The 18615-nt window shown below is 37.3% G+C and overlaps 2 protein-coding genes across 3 annotated transcripts in view; both read left to right on the forward strand.

Annotated features, from left to right (window-relative positions):
- The window catches only part of TBC1D23 (TBC1 domain family member 23), a 48634-nt gene extending 34194 nt beyond the window's left edge, over positions 1 to 14440 (forward strand). Inside the window, exons 12-19 of one of the 2 annotated variants that reach the window (XM_034790022.1) lie at positions 1217 to 1259; positions 2080 to 2189; positions 3424 to 3566; positions 4823 to 4867; positions 7772 to 7860; positions 9404 to 9539; positions 10726 to 10920; positions 12668 to 14440. In XM_034790022.1, coding sequence (XP_034645913.1) covers positions 1217 to 1259; positions 2080 to 2189; positions 3424 to 3566; positions 4823 to 4867; positions 7772 to 7860; positions 9404 to 9539; positions 10726 to 10920; positions 12668 to 12749 — 843 coding nt within the window. In that variant the 3' untranslated portion in view covers positions 12750 to 14440. The remainder of the gene's footprint in view (positions 1 to 1216; positions 1260 to 2079; positions 2190 to 3423; positions 3567 to 4822; positions 4868 to 7771; positions 7861 to 9403; positions 9540 to 10725; positions 10921 to 12667) is intronic. The other variant, XM_034790031.1, reaches the window with a different exon arrangement.
- Positions 14441 to 18094: 3654 nt separating this feature from the next.
- Positions 18095 to 18615, forward strand: part of NIT2 (nitrilase family member 2) — a 20226-nt gene continuing 19705 nt past the window's right edge. The window contains exon 1 of the mRNA XM_034790044.1: positions 18095 to 18176. Coding sequence (XP_034645935.1) covers positions 18149 to 18176 — 28 coding nt within the window. The 5' untranslated portion in view covers positions 18095 to 18148. The remainder of the gene's footprint in view (positions 18177 to 18615) is intronic.

The following is an 18615-nucleotide window of genomic DNA, read 5'->3' on the forward strand; positions in this document are numbered from 1 at the left end:
TAGAGATTCAGATAAGTGATGTGGGTTTTTTGGAATAATGATATGGTTTGGAATAGCATTTAGGGATTATAAATTTGTGTTGCAATAATGCTTCAGAATGGCTGTAACTGCATCGTCTCCAGTTCTCTGTAAAAGCTGTGCATCGTGAGCTTCACTACGGTCATTCATACTTTCATTACATCCTGGCTAAAATGATTGTAATTAACTCGTACTTAATTTTCTTTTTAATTGATTCAGAAGCTGCCACAATTACAAAATTTTACTCCTGTAAAGAACATTAGTAATGCCAGCCTTTTGCAGTCTGCCATGAATTCAATTCAAAGTGTAGCTGATGGCATCTTCAGAAATCAAATTCCAAGGGAAATGAGTTCTCTCTCCTACATCTCTCCAAAACTATTACATCTGAATACATAGTGACCTTAATTTCTTTTGGTGTCTTAGAGGAGTGCCAAATGGAAGGTTTTTCCATTAGTCAGTTCACTTTAACAATTTTGACTTCCCTTTATACCAGCTTTTCTTTTTGGATTTTTCCTCCACCTCATCCCCCATTGTTGGTGAGTGTGGCTGACTTTTCTGGGCCATCCCTTTTTTAATGTAGGTATTGTTTTAATTTATAGAGTGACTTAGATTCTTGAAGATGGAATTTACACAAGCTGAGATGTAATAAACATTTGTTTAAAAAGCTTTTCAGAACCATGCCATTAGGTAAAAATAAAATAATGATTGGCCTTCATGGAGTCAGTTATGCGTTGTGATAGCTGTGAAAACCATATATGGTACATACTGGGGCATTACAGTGAAGAAGAGGGAGCTGATTGCAACTTTGTGATGTGGAGGAAAGTCGAAAAGCAAGCAACAAAAATATGTATGATCTGGTACTTGCAGCATGCTTCTCTGCAGAATCAGGGCCTGAGTATCCCAAATAGTAAACACTCACATATGCTTAATTTTACTCCATGAGTAGTCCTATTGGTTTCAATAAGAGTATTCCAATGATTAAAGGTAAGCACATGTATAAGCTTCTGCAGGAATAAGGCATTAGACCATAACTTTATCACTCTAATTTTTAGAAGTAAGACTTCCTTGGTTCAAATTTATCCAGTAAAGTATGCTAAGCATATGTCCTACCCTTGGGGTAGGAACGCTGTTTTTCTGCCTTAAATTTGAAAATCCATGAGTGTCACAAATATGATTTCCAGTGTTTTTCTTGTTGCAGAAAAACAAGGAATATGTAAGCATTGCCAAAGGCGGATTCATGGGTAAGCTTTTGATTTTATAATGCCTTTTACATTCACTCTTGGCCTGACAAAGCTTTGAATGTGTTTTTTTTTTTAATGCTGTTGGGATTACTGTTGGTAGTTGTTTGGCAATCAGTTAAATGGATGGCAAACATAGTTCATTCACTAGCTTTTTGTCATGTGCTGTTTGAACACTGTGCAATTGCATGTTCATTCTTGATTAGCTTTACGACTGTCATAGTGTATCCTGAATTCAGAATTAATCATGAATGGCTGGGAAGCTTCCCTCCCAATGGCTTTATCCTCCCTAGTGTTGTTTCTATGTATGTTAAAACAACTACAATGTTTCCTAATAATACTTGTTAACAGTGCTGTAATTCTTCACTACTTTGTTTTCTTAAGCATCAGTAACTAGGTTCCCGATGCTGCAATTTACAATGCATGGGTAGGCCACAATTGAAGTCAGTGAGGCTCTGCGTAAACGTAGGGGTCCGCTCATGTGCTAAATTGTAAGATCAGGACCTAATAGCTTCTACTTTGACTAATAGCACTATTTTGACACACTCTCCGTCTGTTAAAAAATGAAGCTGTCAATTACTTCCTGGTGCTTCTATGTTTTACATAATTTTTTTTCTGTCTTTTATTTCATTACAAAAAGTTTGTGTAGAGGCTCTGTAGTATTGAAAGGAGAAAGCAGTAGCAGGCGTAGCATTTGAACTTATCTGCGTTTTTGTAAATCACCTAGAGTAAATGTTGACATCAGCAGTCTGAAGTGAGACATGATCTAATGACTCATTCAAATGTGGCTCCGAACTTCTTTTAAAAATGCCCTTTCTAACAGCACTCCAGCAGCACTTAGCAGACATCAATGTGGAAGGACCCGAAAATGGATATGGCCACTGGATTGCTAGTACCTCAGGCTCAAGAAGTAGCATAAACTCCTCTGTTGATGTAAGTGTATTTATAGATCAGGCTGTACATTTGAAAATGACAAGAAGTAGTGATATTTTTATGTGTGTTCTGTAGTGCCTTTCTATTCTATAAACTCAAAGTGCATGTTTTGATTAATTTAGGCCCCAATCTTGCAATTGGATCTGTGTGGAGATTCTTGCACTTGTGTGGCACCTGTGCATATCTGATAGAAGGATTTGAGCCATAATTTATAGCTCTGTCCAATAGATGTAGATAAGATGGGTCCTAGATGGCCTAAATGTACCCTTCTCTTACCTCAAGTCTACCCTGCAGAGTGTATTGGTATAAATTATAATTGTTCTTAGCTGTATATTTAATTGCAGATTATAACTATCTTATATCCTGTTGGAAGTAGCCTGAGGTCATCTTGTCTTAGAAGAGAGAATCTTTAGAGGAAATCTCACATTGGTTGCATTTCAATAAAATATATGGAATAGATACCATTCTTAGATCTTCCTCATTTTGGGGTATATACAATACATAAGGCTGAAGATGGGATGATAAGAAATCCTTTTGGAATTTCAAGAAATCTTTCCCAAAGGTGTAGAAGAACTCAACCAGTTATTTACCAAGTCAGTGGCTGGTCCTTCCAAAACTGTTTCATAATCCCACATCAGGTCTATTACATATCTAATGCCACTTATTTCAGAAAGTGAGGTTGTTCAGGTTTAATGGGTTAGTGAAAGCCAGTGGCAACATGACTTCAGCATGAGGTTGACCAGCCATCTCCAAGAAATGGTGCACTGGGAGGCTAAATTCTCCTTTATACCTGCATCTGAGGGATCCATAGGGTATGGAAGCCATGCTTTCATGGCACTTCTAATTCCTTCCTTACTTGGCATATTCCAAGAAACACATTCCCTGAATCTTCTGTGCCATTTCTAGTGGTAGGTAGAATATGGCTTTTAATTTTTATATACATTTACATTTTTACGTGGTTAGAACTGTTTCCTCTCAGTGGATTTTCAGAGCATGGTTCTAAGTAATGGAGCTTGGTAGCTTATTTTTTAAATGGTCTTTACTTTAGTCCTGTATGGCTGCCGTTCTTTTTAAATCCTATTTCCATGATAAACAATATTAATTGTCTATAGAACTTTCCTGTGAACAGTAGCAAGTGATCATGCTCAGTATGTTGTAGCTTTCCATTCTTAACAAATTACTGATAATAAAAATGTTGTGTTACAATTAATTCTTAGAGCACTTACTTTTACAGGGTGATTCTCCTAATGGTTCAAGTGATGGAAAAGGAGTCAAGTCCTTGGTAAATAAAATGACTGTTGCTTTGAAGACTAAATCTGTGAATGTGAAAGAAAAAGTTATTAGTTTTATTGAAAATACATCAACTCCTGTGGACAGGTGGGTTATTTATATGTGATTGTGATTATCAGTGATGAATGCCTCCCCATTTCAACTGGATGTTTTTGCAAGTATGAAGATTAGACTAAATAATAAGAATCAAGAGAAGATACCTTTCAGTTTATCAGCCTTTGAGTGTGTTTTATTTGTCTTCTCTTCCCTCCCCCACTCCTTTTTTGGAATTTCCTTCACCAGCATTTGCAATATATCATCGTCTTAAAGCGTGACTAGTTTGCTGGCTCATAATTCCAAGGCCAGTAAACTGCCACTATATCACTAGACATATTTCTTTGTTGTAAACTTATTAAAGGCATTTAGAATGGGTTTTTCAAAAGTGTGTGTTAGACTCCCATTGACTTCAGTATGAGCAGAGTTAAATCAACACTGAATACTCTTGAAAATCCCCCCCTAAATCTTTATCTTAAAGAGTTTTGCTCATTTCACATGCATTTGCTTAAAGGTGAAGAGCTGAAACAAAGAGAAATATAAAAAGTACTTGTCCTGATTTCATGGCTTGAACTTAGAACTGAGATCCATGAACTCCTGGATTCTAAGCACAGTTCTAGCATAGACTTCCCCTTTCAGCTAGAGAGGTTTTCAGAGTCTTGTTTTCCCAACAGTAAAACAGAACCCCTTGTGAAATCAATATTCCTGTGACAGTTTTAGTTTTAAAGTACATTTAAAGTTGAAGATCTGTTTTCTAAATATTTATTGTGAATCAGTCTAAATTTGGTAGCCTATTTTACAACTCTTCTTAAAAATTTTGTACTATAAGTCTTAATAGTTGCAAGATTGTGAAAGACGGATGCTATTGAGTGCCCTTTACAGCACTGAGATATATTTACCTGTTAGTGGGGCTCAGGATGGCTGCTATAGTGAACAATGGTTCTCAAATCCTCACCTACTTAATTTTTAGTCCAACTAAAAGGATTGTTTGCAGCTTGGTTTCTCTGTTGCAGTGATGCAATTACCACTTACAGCATGGTTTAGGGCAGAAGTATCTTGTAATAAAAATACCTTTGTTTCTGTTGCACCAAGCATTCAAATAAGGCTCATAAATCACATCTAATGTAGAAATGCCTCTTTAAAAGAATTTCTTCTAAGCTTTCTGTGGTCCCTGGCTAGATCTGCTGAAATATTGTTGGGTTTGAGGATATGTAGGGGGAAATTGCTGATACAGAGCACTCATTTTTTTATACTAGGTTTTTTATTTTTTGTAATTATTTTGTTCTGTCCTCTGCCCCAATTTGCTATAGAATGTCTTTCAATCTTCCCTGGCCAGACAGAGCAAGCATGGAGCGGTAAGCCAATGAGTAGACCAATCGGATTAAAAACACCTTTGTGCTTTTTAGCATGACTTCACAATGTTTCTAAGCATTGGTCACACTGACATCTCTGAAATTCCATATATCAACTTTAAAAAGCTATGCTTCGTTTCAAACTGTTAAGTTTTTCAAGTGCTATTCTGCAGGTAGGGGAAGAAAAGGGCTATATTTGCAGTGCTTGCTTATTCTCTTGGCTTTTATTCAGTCTTTAAGTTTCCTTCCTCTTTATTTTAAACTTTTTTTTTAAATTAAGTCACTTCAGTTTTGCATTTCATTAATTATTTGTTGTAGGGAAAGGCGGCAGAAGCCTTTATTTAGCAGGCTTCGATTTTGAGCTTCAGAAGGAGAGACTTCAGCTTCAAAGGAGACGTATTACAAGCTGTTCAAAAAGTATCTTTAGAGCTCAGGGTGGTCTAAGACTCTTAAAGTTCTCTTGGAATTTTGTCAGCAAATTTAAAACTACTGCATGGTGGGTGAGGTAATATCTTATTGGACCAACTTCTGTTGGTGAGCAAGACGAGCTTTTGAGCTTTCACAGAACTCTTCTTCAGGTTAGCTGGAAATCTTCTCTCTCTCACCAACAGAAGTTGGTCCAATAAAAAATATTACCTCACCCACCTTCTCTCTCTGCGTATTCCAAGCACATTCTTAGCATGTGGTGATGGAATATGCAGGTAAGAATGGAGATGGTCACACCAGCAAACAGAGCCAGAAAAACGGGCATACATCTCAACTGTCCCTCATTTCATTCCCAGAGTTAACTGTGTTCCACACAAATTTAGTATCCCTTCACTTTTAATGTTAAAATTATTTACATCAGAAATAATCATGAAACTGTGGTTCTAAAAAGTTACATATGCGAAACGAAGGAATCCACAGCATTTTTGCACGAAAAATACTTTGGTCTCCCTAATTTTTGGGCCTTCGTCACACATTGCATCCCACATTTGAGTCTTGGCAGGTTGCGGTGTATGGAAGTGGGTGCTGAAAAAGTCATAGATTTTTTTTTTTTTTTTAAATATCAGTTTTATTTTTAAGGATTTTGATTCACTTTTTTCTAGTAGATTTGCCCATTCTCTGAGAATGGGGGAACATCATGCTGGCTATGCTAGGTCACCCAGCATTACTAGAGAAGGGAGATGGTATAGGGTGAGCAAAAACAATAGTTAGTGTTAAGGGTATCCTTGTAGTCCTTGGAAAGAAACAGAAATGTCCCAGTAAAACTGAGACATACGGTTATTTCAGGATTTATAAAGCTACTTTAAAAAAAAAACATAAAAACCTCTTAGGAAACATTAACATTAAACTATAAAATTGTTTCTTTGCAGCTTTTTAGTGTTGTACTTAGGGTGATTTATAACTGACAGACCATCCTGCCTTTTGTTTGTTATGAAGAAATATTGCTGCATTGAGTTTGCACTTGTCCCTTAAAGGAATATTGCTCCTCTACATTCAAATCATCTTTTTTTCCCCCTGGAAAGTTGTACTGACAATATTAACTAGTTAGAACCCAGGATAAATTAATGTACTAAGACTAGGCTTTTCTTAAAATTCCAGCTGTATAAAGTGGAAAGAAACTTTTTTGTCTCATTGATTCAGTCGTGGTAATTGTGTCTTTACTAGCAAAAACAGTCTAATTTTTGCAGGTTATCAACTGACTGGAATTAGATTAAATGAGATACCTGTACCACAAACTGGTCTCATTTAGTGCTGTTTAACAGTAATTCCTGTAGAATTTCCCATTTCTAGTTTAATGTGGTGCAAAATTTTATATAGTAGGCCTTTCTTTTTTGCTTTGGCTAACCTTACTCTGTTAATGCAAATATGACCTCTTTTAAACCCTAGCTATGAATTTCACTATTAACACTATAAATATATAATCTTATTAAACATAACCTCCTCTTACCAAATCAGTAATCTACAGTTTTCTTCCTCATTCTCTCTTTTTTCTTAAAATTCCATATGCACAAAAGTCTAGCTAAATAATAAAATAGAATCACTGCCCTCTTGGATTGTCAGTGTCATTGATGCTTATTGTCTTAAGTCACTAATGAGCACATTTTTATATTGCTTTTTTTGTATAGCATATTTGTTTTTCCTCAATTAACAATTAGTTTTGCCATGTTCTTTCTCATTCAGTAACTTCTAATCATATAGTCCTAGAAGATATAGCAAGTTGTTAGACTTTCACGGATAGATAAATATCACCTTTCTTTGATATAGTACTAAAGGCACAGGTACCCTCTTGGACCCAGTTCAATAGATGTACGTAAATTAGTGTGCATCAATATATTGGCTCAAAACAGGAACAGAGCTTTATAGACGTTTAACTGAAGCAGATTTGTTTCCTTTTTGTATCTACGCAGTGTTATCCTTTCGGGAAAATCTCTCCGAGAGTGACCCTCTTGCCAGTCCAGCGAACTGTCAAATGTACTTCTTTATATTCTCCATATTTTCCCTCCACCCCAATTTACAATCCTTCCAGAGCCATACAGAATGTTAAAATGTAATTCAGACAAACACTAGAGTGCTCTGCTGGGTATTTCAAAGCACCTCCTTAAGTGGTTTGGAATTTTAGTATGTTTTTGCTGTTTGAGAGAACAGTTAGAAGTTGTATGTAAGATGCAGGACTACCTGGTTTTCAGTTACAGTGCTTAAAAGTGTTCAGTCTGGCAAATAACCCCATGATCTGCTTTTACTAATCTGGTGCTTTCTGGGCCACTCCCAGCTTTCTTGCAGTAGACTTTGAGACTGTGGATTCTTCTCTGGTTGCACAGATACAGTCACATTTTGCTATTGCATGCTGCTATAGGAAATGTTGTACCATTGGATCTGAAAATATTTTTTTCTCTCCCCCCTGCCCTCTTCCCATGCCAACAGACATGTTAGCAGCAGTGACAGATTGGGAAAACCCTACCGTGGTGTAAAACCGGTATTCAGCATTGGAGACGAAGAAGAATATGATACTGGTACAGTAGGAAACTCTATTCTTATTTGAAGTCCCCTTAATTTAGACACATGCCATGACCTCTTTTCTATTTGACCGTCACAGAGTACCACTGTTGTCTATCAATAACTTCAAATTAAATATTTTCTATTTACAAAAATATTTTTAAATAATTATTCTTACTATTGATCAGATTAGAGGGGCTTAATGATCAAGCAAGAACAGGGCCCCATTGTGCTGGGCATTGTACAAACACAGAATAGTAGACAACTCTACCCTGAAGAGTGGTTTTCCCCCCCTTCCCCTTTAACTGCCAACTCTGCAAATTCACCTTGGGGATCTGACAGTCAAACTGCATTCTCTTTTTCACTCATTGTTATAAAGGTCTTGCAAGCCCACATCTGTCATCACTTACACCCATGCAACCCTGTTAACCTCCACTGAGGTTAAACACTTTGGCCTGCAGTACCTTTTATTACTGGTGATAATGAGCAAGAAGAAAAAAATCCAATTTGATTGTCAGATCCTAGGTTGTCTGCTTGGCTGGCAGATAGGCTGTGTGTATACTGCTCTGCAGTTTGGACTAGGAGGGTGTCAATAGGAGTGCACACCAGAGTGCTGTGCTGTAACTCCTCTGCATGGACACTGCAGTCACAAACCAAAAGGTTTATAGTTCACATAAATGGCTGTTCAACCAGGACTACATGCTCCTTAGATGTGTACCGACTGTATCACTGATTGTCATTGAGTGCTGTAATCACATAGCTGCCGTCAGGATGGGCCCAAGTTTTTCCACTGTCAGTTCAGTAAATTCTGTCAGTGTGTTCTTGTACCCCAGAAAAATCTCTTTCCACACTTATATTTGCAAACAACTTGTGAAAGTTTTCTGCCATTTCCATTTGAGGATGTGATGTTACCAACTAGGGTGTATACAGTGAATATGATCAGGTAATTTAGGTCCACAATAAAGCTTTGTCTATAGTACTTATGTATTTTTAATAAAATGTATTTAACAATGAGCTTTTTGGATTTTTTTAAATGTAACATTCTTTTTTAAAACAAATACTGCAGTATGAGAAAAACCAACATTGCACAAATATATTGTGCTAGTGCAGAAGAACAAAAAAAGTGAAACTATTTTCAGTGCCGTTACACTGGATTTACAACGGTGTAATTGAGAGCAGAATTTGTCCCATGGCTTCTAACTTCAATGTCCCTTCTTAAAAAATTACCTTTTTTAGATGTGGATGTGCATAGCTACAACTCTAAATTGCCTTGAAATAAATATTCTAACTAGAGCATGCAAAAATAGCTTTGAAAAAGGAGTAATTAAAAGAATGGAGGTGAGAACGCAAATGTGGATGCAAGATGGTTGGATTTAGTAGGTAATGGTCTCCTTGCACTTTTGTGGTTTACACCAAACGTAGTGTTTGGAATTCTTCAGTGTTCTAATTGGGATATGAAACTTGCTTATTTTTATTTTTAATAAGCAATAACATTGTAAACATTGAAGAGTTGTCAAATGTTTTGTCTGTGTAAAAGTCAATTTTTCCTCTTCCATATAGATGAAATTGATAGTTCCTCGATGTCGGATGATGACCGAAAAGAGGTAGTCAACATCCACACATGGATAAATAAACCAGATGTGAAGCATCATTTCCTCTGTAATGAAGTGAAAGAAAATGGACACATGTTTCCTAGGTACTAAAGTACTGTCTATTCTTAAGAGTATGAAAAGCTATATGAAAAAGCTAGTGGTGGTTGTAAATTGTGTCTGGATATTGTCTATAATGACCAATAAGTGTCTGAGCCACTAAGTAACTAAGATCTGTAGTATTTATTATTTGTATTGTCACAGTGCCTAGGTGCCCTAGTCATTATGCTAGGTGCTGTACAAATATGCTCCTTGAGTATTTCTACAGCATGTGTACAGAATTTTACTGCTATGATTACAATAGAAAGAATAGTACTAACTCCTTTGCAAAACAAGTTGTTTAGAAAATACTCTCAATAAGTTTGGGTTTATTTTCAGTATCGGGGCCCCAAACATCCAAGTGTGGCTGCACTCTGTCCTTGTCAATATCCATGCAAGAATGTATTGCAGAAGCACTTCTACCTCTAAATCAGGACACAATTGCAGTGACCTTTTTATCTGGTCATTAGGAGGTACTGGAGCATGATGCATAGTGCATCGTCCCTTAGCTGACCCAAAGAGTATAACTGTAGGGACTTAACAAACTTGGGCTGTAGTGTAAAGCATGATGTCCTTTGCTCAAAACACTAAGTTGCTTAAAGTTGTGTTTTGCTCTTATTTAGAGAGACAGACAGAAAACTATTTTATATTTTTATTAAAAAGAATCTGATGGAAGATAAAACTCTAGAATGTGACCAACAATTTGACCAGAGACTGCAGTCAATGTTTCTCTGTTGCATTTTATCATAGTTCCAAAGAACTATACATTTAAATCACTGGAAAAGCTTATCCAGGAAGAAAACCAACACGCTTTTCAAAATTTTTTACCTAGGATGATAAAGCCCAAAAGCTGCAAATACTTATGCATGTGTGTAGGATGCAGGATCAGGACCTTTGAGTTGGCTCCATGTTAGCTATTAGTTCCTGAGAGACTGTGCAGTGTCAGTGTTCATTGACAAACTATATGGTTTTGCTATGTGCTATTGTTTGACTTCAGAAGCGCTTGCATTTCAGTTCTGAGAGAAGTTTGTAAAGTGTTTAGGAATTCTGAATTAAATATGCTGCATAAATATAAAACTGTTGGAATTTGAAAACTGTGTATTAGCTAGCTCATAGTCTGTTATCTTTAATATTAAACTTTCTGTATCTTTGACCCTTACTCCATTTGTTGGTAATTTCTTTCTCTTTTTAAAGTCATCTCTTAGTAACTGCAACACACATGTACTGTTTGAGGGAGATTCCATCGCGAAGGGGATTGGCTTACATACAGTCTCGTCAGGCCCTAAACTCTGTAGTTAAAATTACATCCAAGAAGAAACACCCAGAACTAATCACCTTTAAATATGGAAACAGCAGTACTTCGGGCATAGAAATTTTGGCAGTTGAAAGGTAAGAATGTTTCTCAAATACAAACTGATCACAAAACAGAGGGCCTCATCCTGCAAGGTAGAGTGTGCCACTACCTCCTTTGATATCAGTGGATATCAGAGGCACTTGGCACTTCCAGTATCAGGCCCAAAGCTAACACTTTGTTTTTAATAGCTGTAATGTCCTGAGATGAATCAGGATACACAGCAGATCTGCAGTGTCTCTCAAGGAATATTGAGTTTGTGGATTTTAGAAAAAACAAAAAGTACTTATTGTAGCCTGATCGGTCTAATAATTTGTAAGTTCAGTCATGTAGAGAAATATGTCTCCTTCTCCACCCGTACCTCTGTATAAATGCCTGTGAAATAGTTTTTAAGTTAGCTTTTTATTTTTGAGATAACTCCTTTTGGTAACCATTTTACTGGAAAGTGTCCTCTTAGTAATGGGTCCATGTAAGAGGTTATATGCAAGTTTCTATCCTGCTACAAGAGCCCCAAATGTATCATCTGGAAAGGTACCAGACATTCTTCATCACTAAGATTTTGATGTTGGTTTATCATTTTGGGAGAGGGCAGGGAGGGGATAGCCTCCAAAGCAAGAGAAGTATTTTGGGCTTGCTTCTTTTTTTCCACTACAATGTATAGTTTCTCGGGGGGGGGGGGGGTTTCTGTCCAGTATTTAAAAGCATTAAGGTGAAGGAATTGTTTTGTTTTAATAAAGAAGGCTCATGATTAACAAACAGACGTTACCTGGTGATGTAAATAATGGATTCCAGATTTCTTGAACGTCTGATTTTCCCAACCATGAAGAGTCTGATCCAAAGTCTATTGACTTCAGTGGACTTGGGATCAGACCCAAAATAATTGTCTTCAGAATACAATTAACCTAAGGCTATCTGTAAAGTCTGTGTTCTACCAGACATGCATTTGATAGTTATAAATATATTTCAAAAACTGGTCCTTAAGGGATTGTACAGCTGAGAATTAAGTAATATGATATAGAGCCTTTAACCTGAAGATTGCTGGTGAAAATCTATTCTATATCAATTCTTATACTGGATTCATCACTTTAGTACAAAGCACCTTCCAATTGTGCATTAAGTAACTTGACTAACATATGTCACAGGTTGGTTGTTCTCTCATCCTCTCCCTGGGAGAGAAACATGTGCAGTGAAGCATCTTGTTTTGGAAGGGTTTTTTTACCTAGATCAGTAGTGACTAAAAGTTACTATCATCTGATGCTTGTTTCGGTGTCCTGTGTGAAATGCGTTTGGTGGTATTGGTCCAGTTCCCAGCAGTAAGTTGTCCATACCACAAAAAACACCACCACACATGGGACTAATTCACTACTTCATTGGCAGCTTCCATATAGTGAGCAAGAACTGAATGGTAAGCATGGAAGATGAACTATTCTCTTGTCCATAGAAATCTCTCCAGATTAGGATTGGTATGCATTGATGGAGTAAGGTATGGAGAAATCTTGCCTTGCTGTTGCCCATTCTGTACCTTTCTATGAATAAATCAAGGTCTTCAGTCTCCAGGGTTCTCAACCGAATACTTTTCATCAGCATTGAATTCACATGAAGAAAATTTTCTTTTATTCCAACTACGAAGGATATTACTATTTACCCAATAGTTTTACATTTTAAAAAGGGATTTTTCCCAAATCTTACTGAGACTAAGCTAGAGGATGAATTTAGACATCAGTTTTTATGAGTGGCATGGAAAGTTGGCACAGTGTATTAATGATGATCCTTTCTCTTTTAAAGGTATTTGATTCCAAATGCAGGTGATGCTACCAAAGCCATAAAACAACAGATCATGAAAGTTCTGGACGCGTTGGAGAACTAATAACAAAAAACTTTTAAGATAATGGTTTAAAAAGAAAAGAGGCAACCAAGATACTGTATGTGGACACAAAATGACTGCTTTCCAATTGAATACTAACCTAAGAGAGCATCTCTGTTTGCTGATGGGAATGCCTGAGTAGCAGGCTTAAAATAGGGTAAATTATTAATTTCTCAGCAGGATTTCAATTATTTTTTTTGTTTAACAATTTTGTTTTTTTCCAAAGGTTGTTTATTATAAAGGTCAGGTTTTTTAAAAGCAGCTTTAATGTAGCAGTTCAGTTGTGTAGACCTATATGAAGGGATTGCAGCTCTTTCAGGTATGGAAAAATAGTTGAAGTGTTGTAAGTAAACTTGAGAATTAGAAGTCAAAAATGTCTAAAGCCTAATGCCTGTAAATTTGATTTTGCCTACTGGTAGTATCAAGTATTGTTATCAGTCCTTAGGTTAGTAAACAGAAGAGACAAAAGCTCAGTAATACAACTTACTCCTCTCAAAATGATTGGAACCCAATTCAATCAATCAAACTCCAGGTGATTGAAAAATGCAAACCATACTGTGGAGGGGGAAAAAAGTTGTTGTTTTTTTTTTTTTTAAACCTAGTATACACTATCAGGTAAAATAATTTAAATGGTTAAATGACTGTTTTTAAATACTAGACTGAACTGTATACAATAAGAAAAATTTACCACAGGGTTATGATTTTGTAATTATGCAAATTAAATGTTTCCTGAGTTGAGGCAGTGTTACTATTGTAGTACAAATGCGTGAGTGCTTTTGAGCAAATGAAATTGGAATTCATGCTTCACAGGACATATTACCAGGTGAAAGTGAGTTGTCTGCCTCCATCAAAAGTGAAATATCTAATAAAATATATTCTTTAGTCTGTCATTTCAAAGCCCTTCCATTCAGCACAGATGGATTTGTACTAACTTGAAGATGTGTTCTGCAACAAGACTAATGCACGCAAATAAAGCAAAGTGGTCAAAGTACTGAATATCTGTGATAACTATTTGTTACCTTCAAGGCCATATGGATTTTTCCTTTGAATAAGATTTTAAATTCTTTAATGCCAGAGAACTGACAGTTATTCTAGCAGCTTTCAGATTTGATCTAAAATAGCTTTCACTAATCTGCAGCTTTGAGATTTGATCTAAATTTGGTTCCCAAGTTAGCAAACCAATCCTAGAATGCCCTTATGGCCATGGAATAGTTTCTGTGCATGCTGATGCTGAAATTAGCAAAAACTTTGGAATGACGATTATGGGAATCAGCTCTACTGTGTGGAAACCACTTAATGTTTACAGTTAATAAAATGTAAAATTGATGTATCATAAGGAAATAAATGAAACTGACCTTTATAAAAATCAGCTATTTTAAGTTATTTTAGTAGGAATCAAGCTAAGGCACCTTAATTCTGGAACAAATTCCCTTTTTTAAAATATCTGAATAAACACCAATAGATCTTGAACTATTGAAAGTATTTGCATGAAATTGCACCTGGCCCAATGCTCCTGTATTTATAGTTCTGCCCTGCAGCTGTTGTATTACATTCCCCCCTTCCTATCCTCTGAAGAGCCTCTGACTCTGTGTCGTCTACAGCAGTGAGATTTTTTTTCATAATGTTAATGTAAAGATGTTTGTGTTACTGTTTATAACTACAATTGTAAATAAACCAGTACAATTTGAAAATAACTTGTTCTAACAGAAGGCATTTAATTTTGCACTGTTTGATTTCTGTTGGGCTAACTATAGTTTTTCTAAAAGTAACTTTTTTTTTTTTTAATGGTGGGGGGGATACTTAAAGTGAGAAAAGTAGTTGGCTACAGTTCACAGGCAGCTGGTATGAATTTTTTTTAAAGTACTTATGTTTGCTTTTCATTTTGAAACACTTTCATAGGTCAAATGAAATATAACAGTAGAAAATAGACAAAGCTTCTTTTTGTCAGTAATATACTTACAAATATATGGTTCACCTATCATTAAAATTAATTCTGTTAATTTTATTGGCTGACCATGATCAACATTGCAGGGATCAGAGCTTATATTTTGAACTTTGCTGTTTATAAATGAACAAATGGTAGAATAATTCAAAAGCTGATTACAAAGCATTCCTAATTCTTTCATATTTGTTATGAAAAATATTGACAGCATATTAATATATAACAATTTTTGCTCACTATTAGTGGGAGGAGGGAAAAATAATTTTGCATTACATTACTGATTTGGGAAGTCAGGGTATAATTGTTTCACAAGTAGCTGAAGTATTTCTAATATCTTGAAGAATCCAGCTATTCATAGTGAAAATTACATTCTATTTTCAAATAATAATTAACCATGCTTGTCTCAAACATAGGAGGAAGGTAATATATACTGCTTCGTTATCAGCAATATACGTCCTTTTAGCTAACTGGTACAGTAACTCTGCATTAAAACTTACTTTTATCTTTGTAGGTTAAACATCACCAATATTATGGAATTCATAATTTATGCCACCAAAAGGGATGATAAACTAACCATTTCTGAGATAATTCATAGGTTACTTGCAGGCCTCTTATCCTACAGAATTATATAAGACAATCTATGAAAAACATTTTCAGTATTTTTTTTTTTTTTTTGTATTTCACAATGTAATTATCCACAACTGGAGGAGGAGACTTTGCAATTCATATTACTAACCTGCTTGTTTTTTAATATGAAGTAGCTACACAACAGTTTTTTGCTAAACAACTAATCTAATTACAGTGTAGAGTGTAGTATAAATAGGAAGGATATATTAGAAGATTCAGAATATTACCTATTTATCTTCCCCCTCTATCTTTCTCGTATTTCTTTTTATTATTCACTAGAAGCTTGCAGAGTCCTGACTTACTAGAAAAGATTGTTGTGTGTTGCCCTCAGTGTTTCTGGATGTAAAATGGAAGCTGCTACCTCCATTTTTGAGGAATTCTTTCTGTTTCATTTAACTCTCAGTGGATAATGGTCTAAGTTCTCCAGCCCAATCCTGAATGTCTACATTGCAGTTAAACAGCCTCTTATCCCAAGCCCCATGAGCCAGAGTCAACTGACACGGGCCAGATGTGGGATTTTAGTTGTAGAATAGACATTGTAAGCAAATGTTTACCATTTCTTAATTAATAAACCAATGGGACTAATATATGTAAACTGAAGCATGTGCATAAGTATTTGCAGGATTGGGGCCTTTATTGCTAATTTTTATTTCTAATGTCTTATCTGTGGAGATAATACCTTCTTAATTGCATTATCCTGTTTAGATTTAATAAGTTATTTCCTGCTCTTTCAGTTTAGCTTCTGATATGAGCAAATACCATTCCAGTACTGTAACCTGCTCCTCAACAGTATTAATTTGTACCAACTATGATTTTAAAATTTATTTTCCGAAGTACTGAGACACACATGTAACTTACCTGTTTTAGTATAGAGATTCTATTAAATTGCATAGAGAATTAGCCCTTTAAAAATATACCTTCTATGTACCACTAACTTGTGCTGTTGGGGAAAACAGTACCCAAAAAACAGCCTTCAAGCCTTGTGAGTTCAACTTTTAAAAGACTATTTTCAGTTGTTTTCTGGCATTGCAATATTACAAAACTATAACTTCCAAAACTTACATATTTTGGATCTATATATTTGACTATTTTTAGTGTTTTTCTAGGTGTCTTCCTAACAGGTGAGTTTCTCATGCCACCGAGCCTCCCACTTCTCTTTGCTGAGGCTGTCTCTCCAATATTTTTACTTCACAGCTCAGACTTGAAGAGCTTGGCACCATCTCTTTTTGATACTGGGTTGTCAACTGTGCTGAATTATGGGGTGCTTTTGTGGGCTGAATAAATGTCATTAGGATGAAAATCAAACATTTTTTTCCATTTACACCATGTCTAGGTTAGCAGGAATTAAAGACATGTTTGTACTTTAACATACTGCACCATACATGCCCCCTGTTCAAATGCATCTTTAGTAGGTTTGTAGTTTTTAGAGAAAATGATAAGCACGAGAGTTAAGTAAATCATTATTCATGCAAAATAACTGTAGTGTGTCTAAATATCTAAACAAGGGTGTTTCATACTTCTTAGGTGGTGTAGGCCAAGCTTATTGCACAGAACAGTGCTCCATGTATCCCTAATAGTTTGTTCATTAAAGAAATGGTAGGTAACAGACACCACCCTTTTACCTGTTTGCTATAACTGGAGCCTTGATTGAAATTATCCAGATAGAAGAAACATTTCTAAAAAATATTAAGAATAGGAAATATGGAAATGAAGGTGCAGGGGTATGAGTCATGCAAAGTGTAGAGCTCTGAGTGTTAAGGTCAACCAAAAGTAATCTAGTTGGCAGTCTGTAGAACCAAATCATTCAAAAACTATATTTAGGGGAAGTCCTCCTCTGTGAAGGAAGAATGGGATATGGTGATGTTTATGGATAACCTGTTCACTAGAACCTGGCTATATAAGACTTGATCTCCAGTGAAAAGCCTTAAGCATTCCATGATGGGTACCTGGAGCTGCCCACGTAAAGTCACAAGTCTCAAAGGTGCCACAGGACCCTCTGTTGCTTAATACACACAGACTATCACAGCAGAGAGCTAAGAGCCCAAATTCACAGCTACCATGTGTGAAATGACTTTGGCCTGAGTAGTTTTCTCGGATCCTCATCTGCCTGATTGGTGTATTTTAAACACAAAGAGCAAGTAAATCAAGGAGTTTAATAGTTTGGGTGCACATCTGTTTAATTACATTAAAATAAACTGAAAGCCAAACTGTGTTATATAAGAAAATAGCATTTTAAGCTTTCCATTCTCTTAAGTATCAGAGATGGTCATGTGGACTCTGCTATTTCTTCAGTTTAGCAGTGCTTGGCTCTATCGTAGCAGTGCTATGAGGGCCTGAACTAATTTCTCTCTGCCTTAAAGTCCCAAATGGCCTGGGACAGTTCTCTACAATCTGGCTGGAACGTTTCAAATTGCTTGTTACTCTACAGTGCCTCTTCTATGGCTACTTCCCATATGGTCGATTTCATATTTGAAGGTGGGAGTGGGCAGGAGATCCAGGCTGGTTGCAGGCTAAGGGTGTGAAGAAGGTCAGTGTGTTGGGGGAGAGCATATTGCTGTTGTCCTTGCCCTCGCGGAAGGATGTCCCTGCGCTCACAGGAGCCGGGCCGTGCCCTGCCCCGCACTAATTCCCCCGCCCCATGAGGCGCACAGAACACGGCAGCCTCACACCCCTCTTCTTTGCCCGCAACTCTTCCCCTCCAGAGCAGAGCACGTGGCTGCCCTCAACAGAACTACAACTCCCAGCAGGCCCATGTACAGTCGCTTCCATTGCGCATGCGCCCTGCTCTCCCCCCGTGGGTCTATCAGCTGAGGTCGCGTTGGCCTGGGGTGAGATGCTGCCGGCGCGAGGAGCCATGGCCAGTGAGTGACTCTGCCTCGTGCGGCATCGGGGCGGACTACGCCGCACTTGAGTGCGCGTGCGCGGGGAGAGGGGTCTCCCAGAGCAGCTCCCACCCCGGGGGGGACTTAAAGCGTGTGACTGTAATATCTGGTTCCCTTCCCCCCACGCCCCAGGGGGCTGGGCCGGGCTGCCTCTGGGAGGAGGAATACGTGTAAATCTGCCTGCTGCCCCCACCCCCCCATGGGGTTCCTGGCTTCTTGCTCCCCCACAGCAGCTCCCCCCTCTGCCTGCTGCCCCCAACCTCCTTCCCCCCCATGGTGTTCCTGTAGGGTGACCATACGTCCGGATTTTCCCAGATATGTCCGGCTTTTGGGGGCTCAAATCCCCGTCCGGGGGGAAATCCCCAAAAGCCGGGCATGTCCGGGAAAGTCGGGAGGGAGGGCTCAGCCGGGGCCTCTT

The sequence above is a fragment of the Trachemys scripta genome, chromosome 1, assembly GCF_013100865.1.
Source record: "Trachemys scripta elegans isolate TJP31775 chromosome 1, CAS_Tse_1.0, whole genome shotgun sequence".
In the NCBI taxonomy this organism is placed as follows: domain Eukaryota; kingdom Metazoa; phylum Chordata; order Testudines; family Emydidae; genus Trachemys; species Trachemys scripta.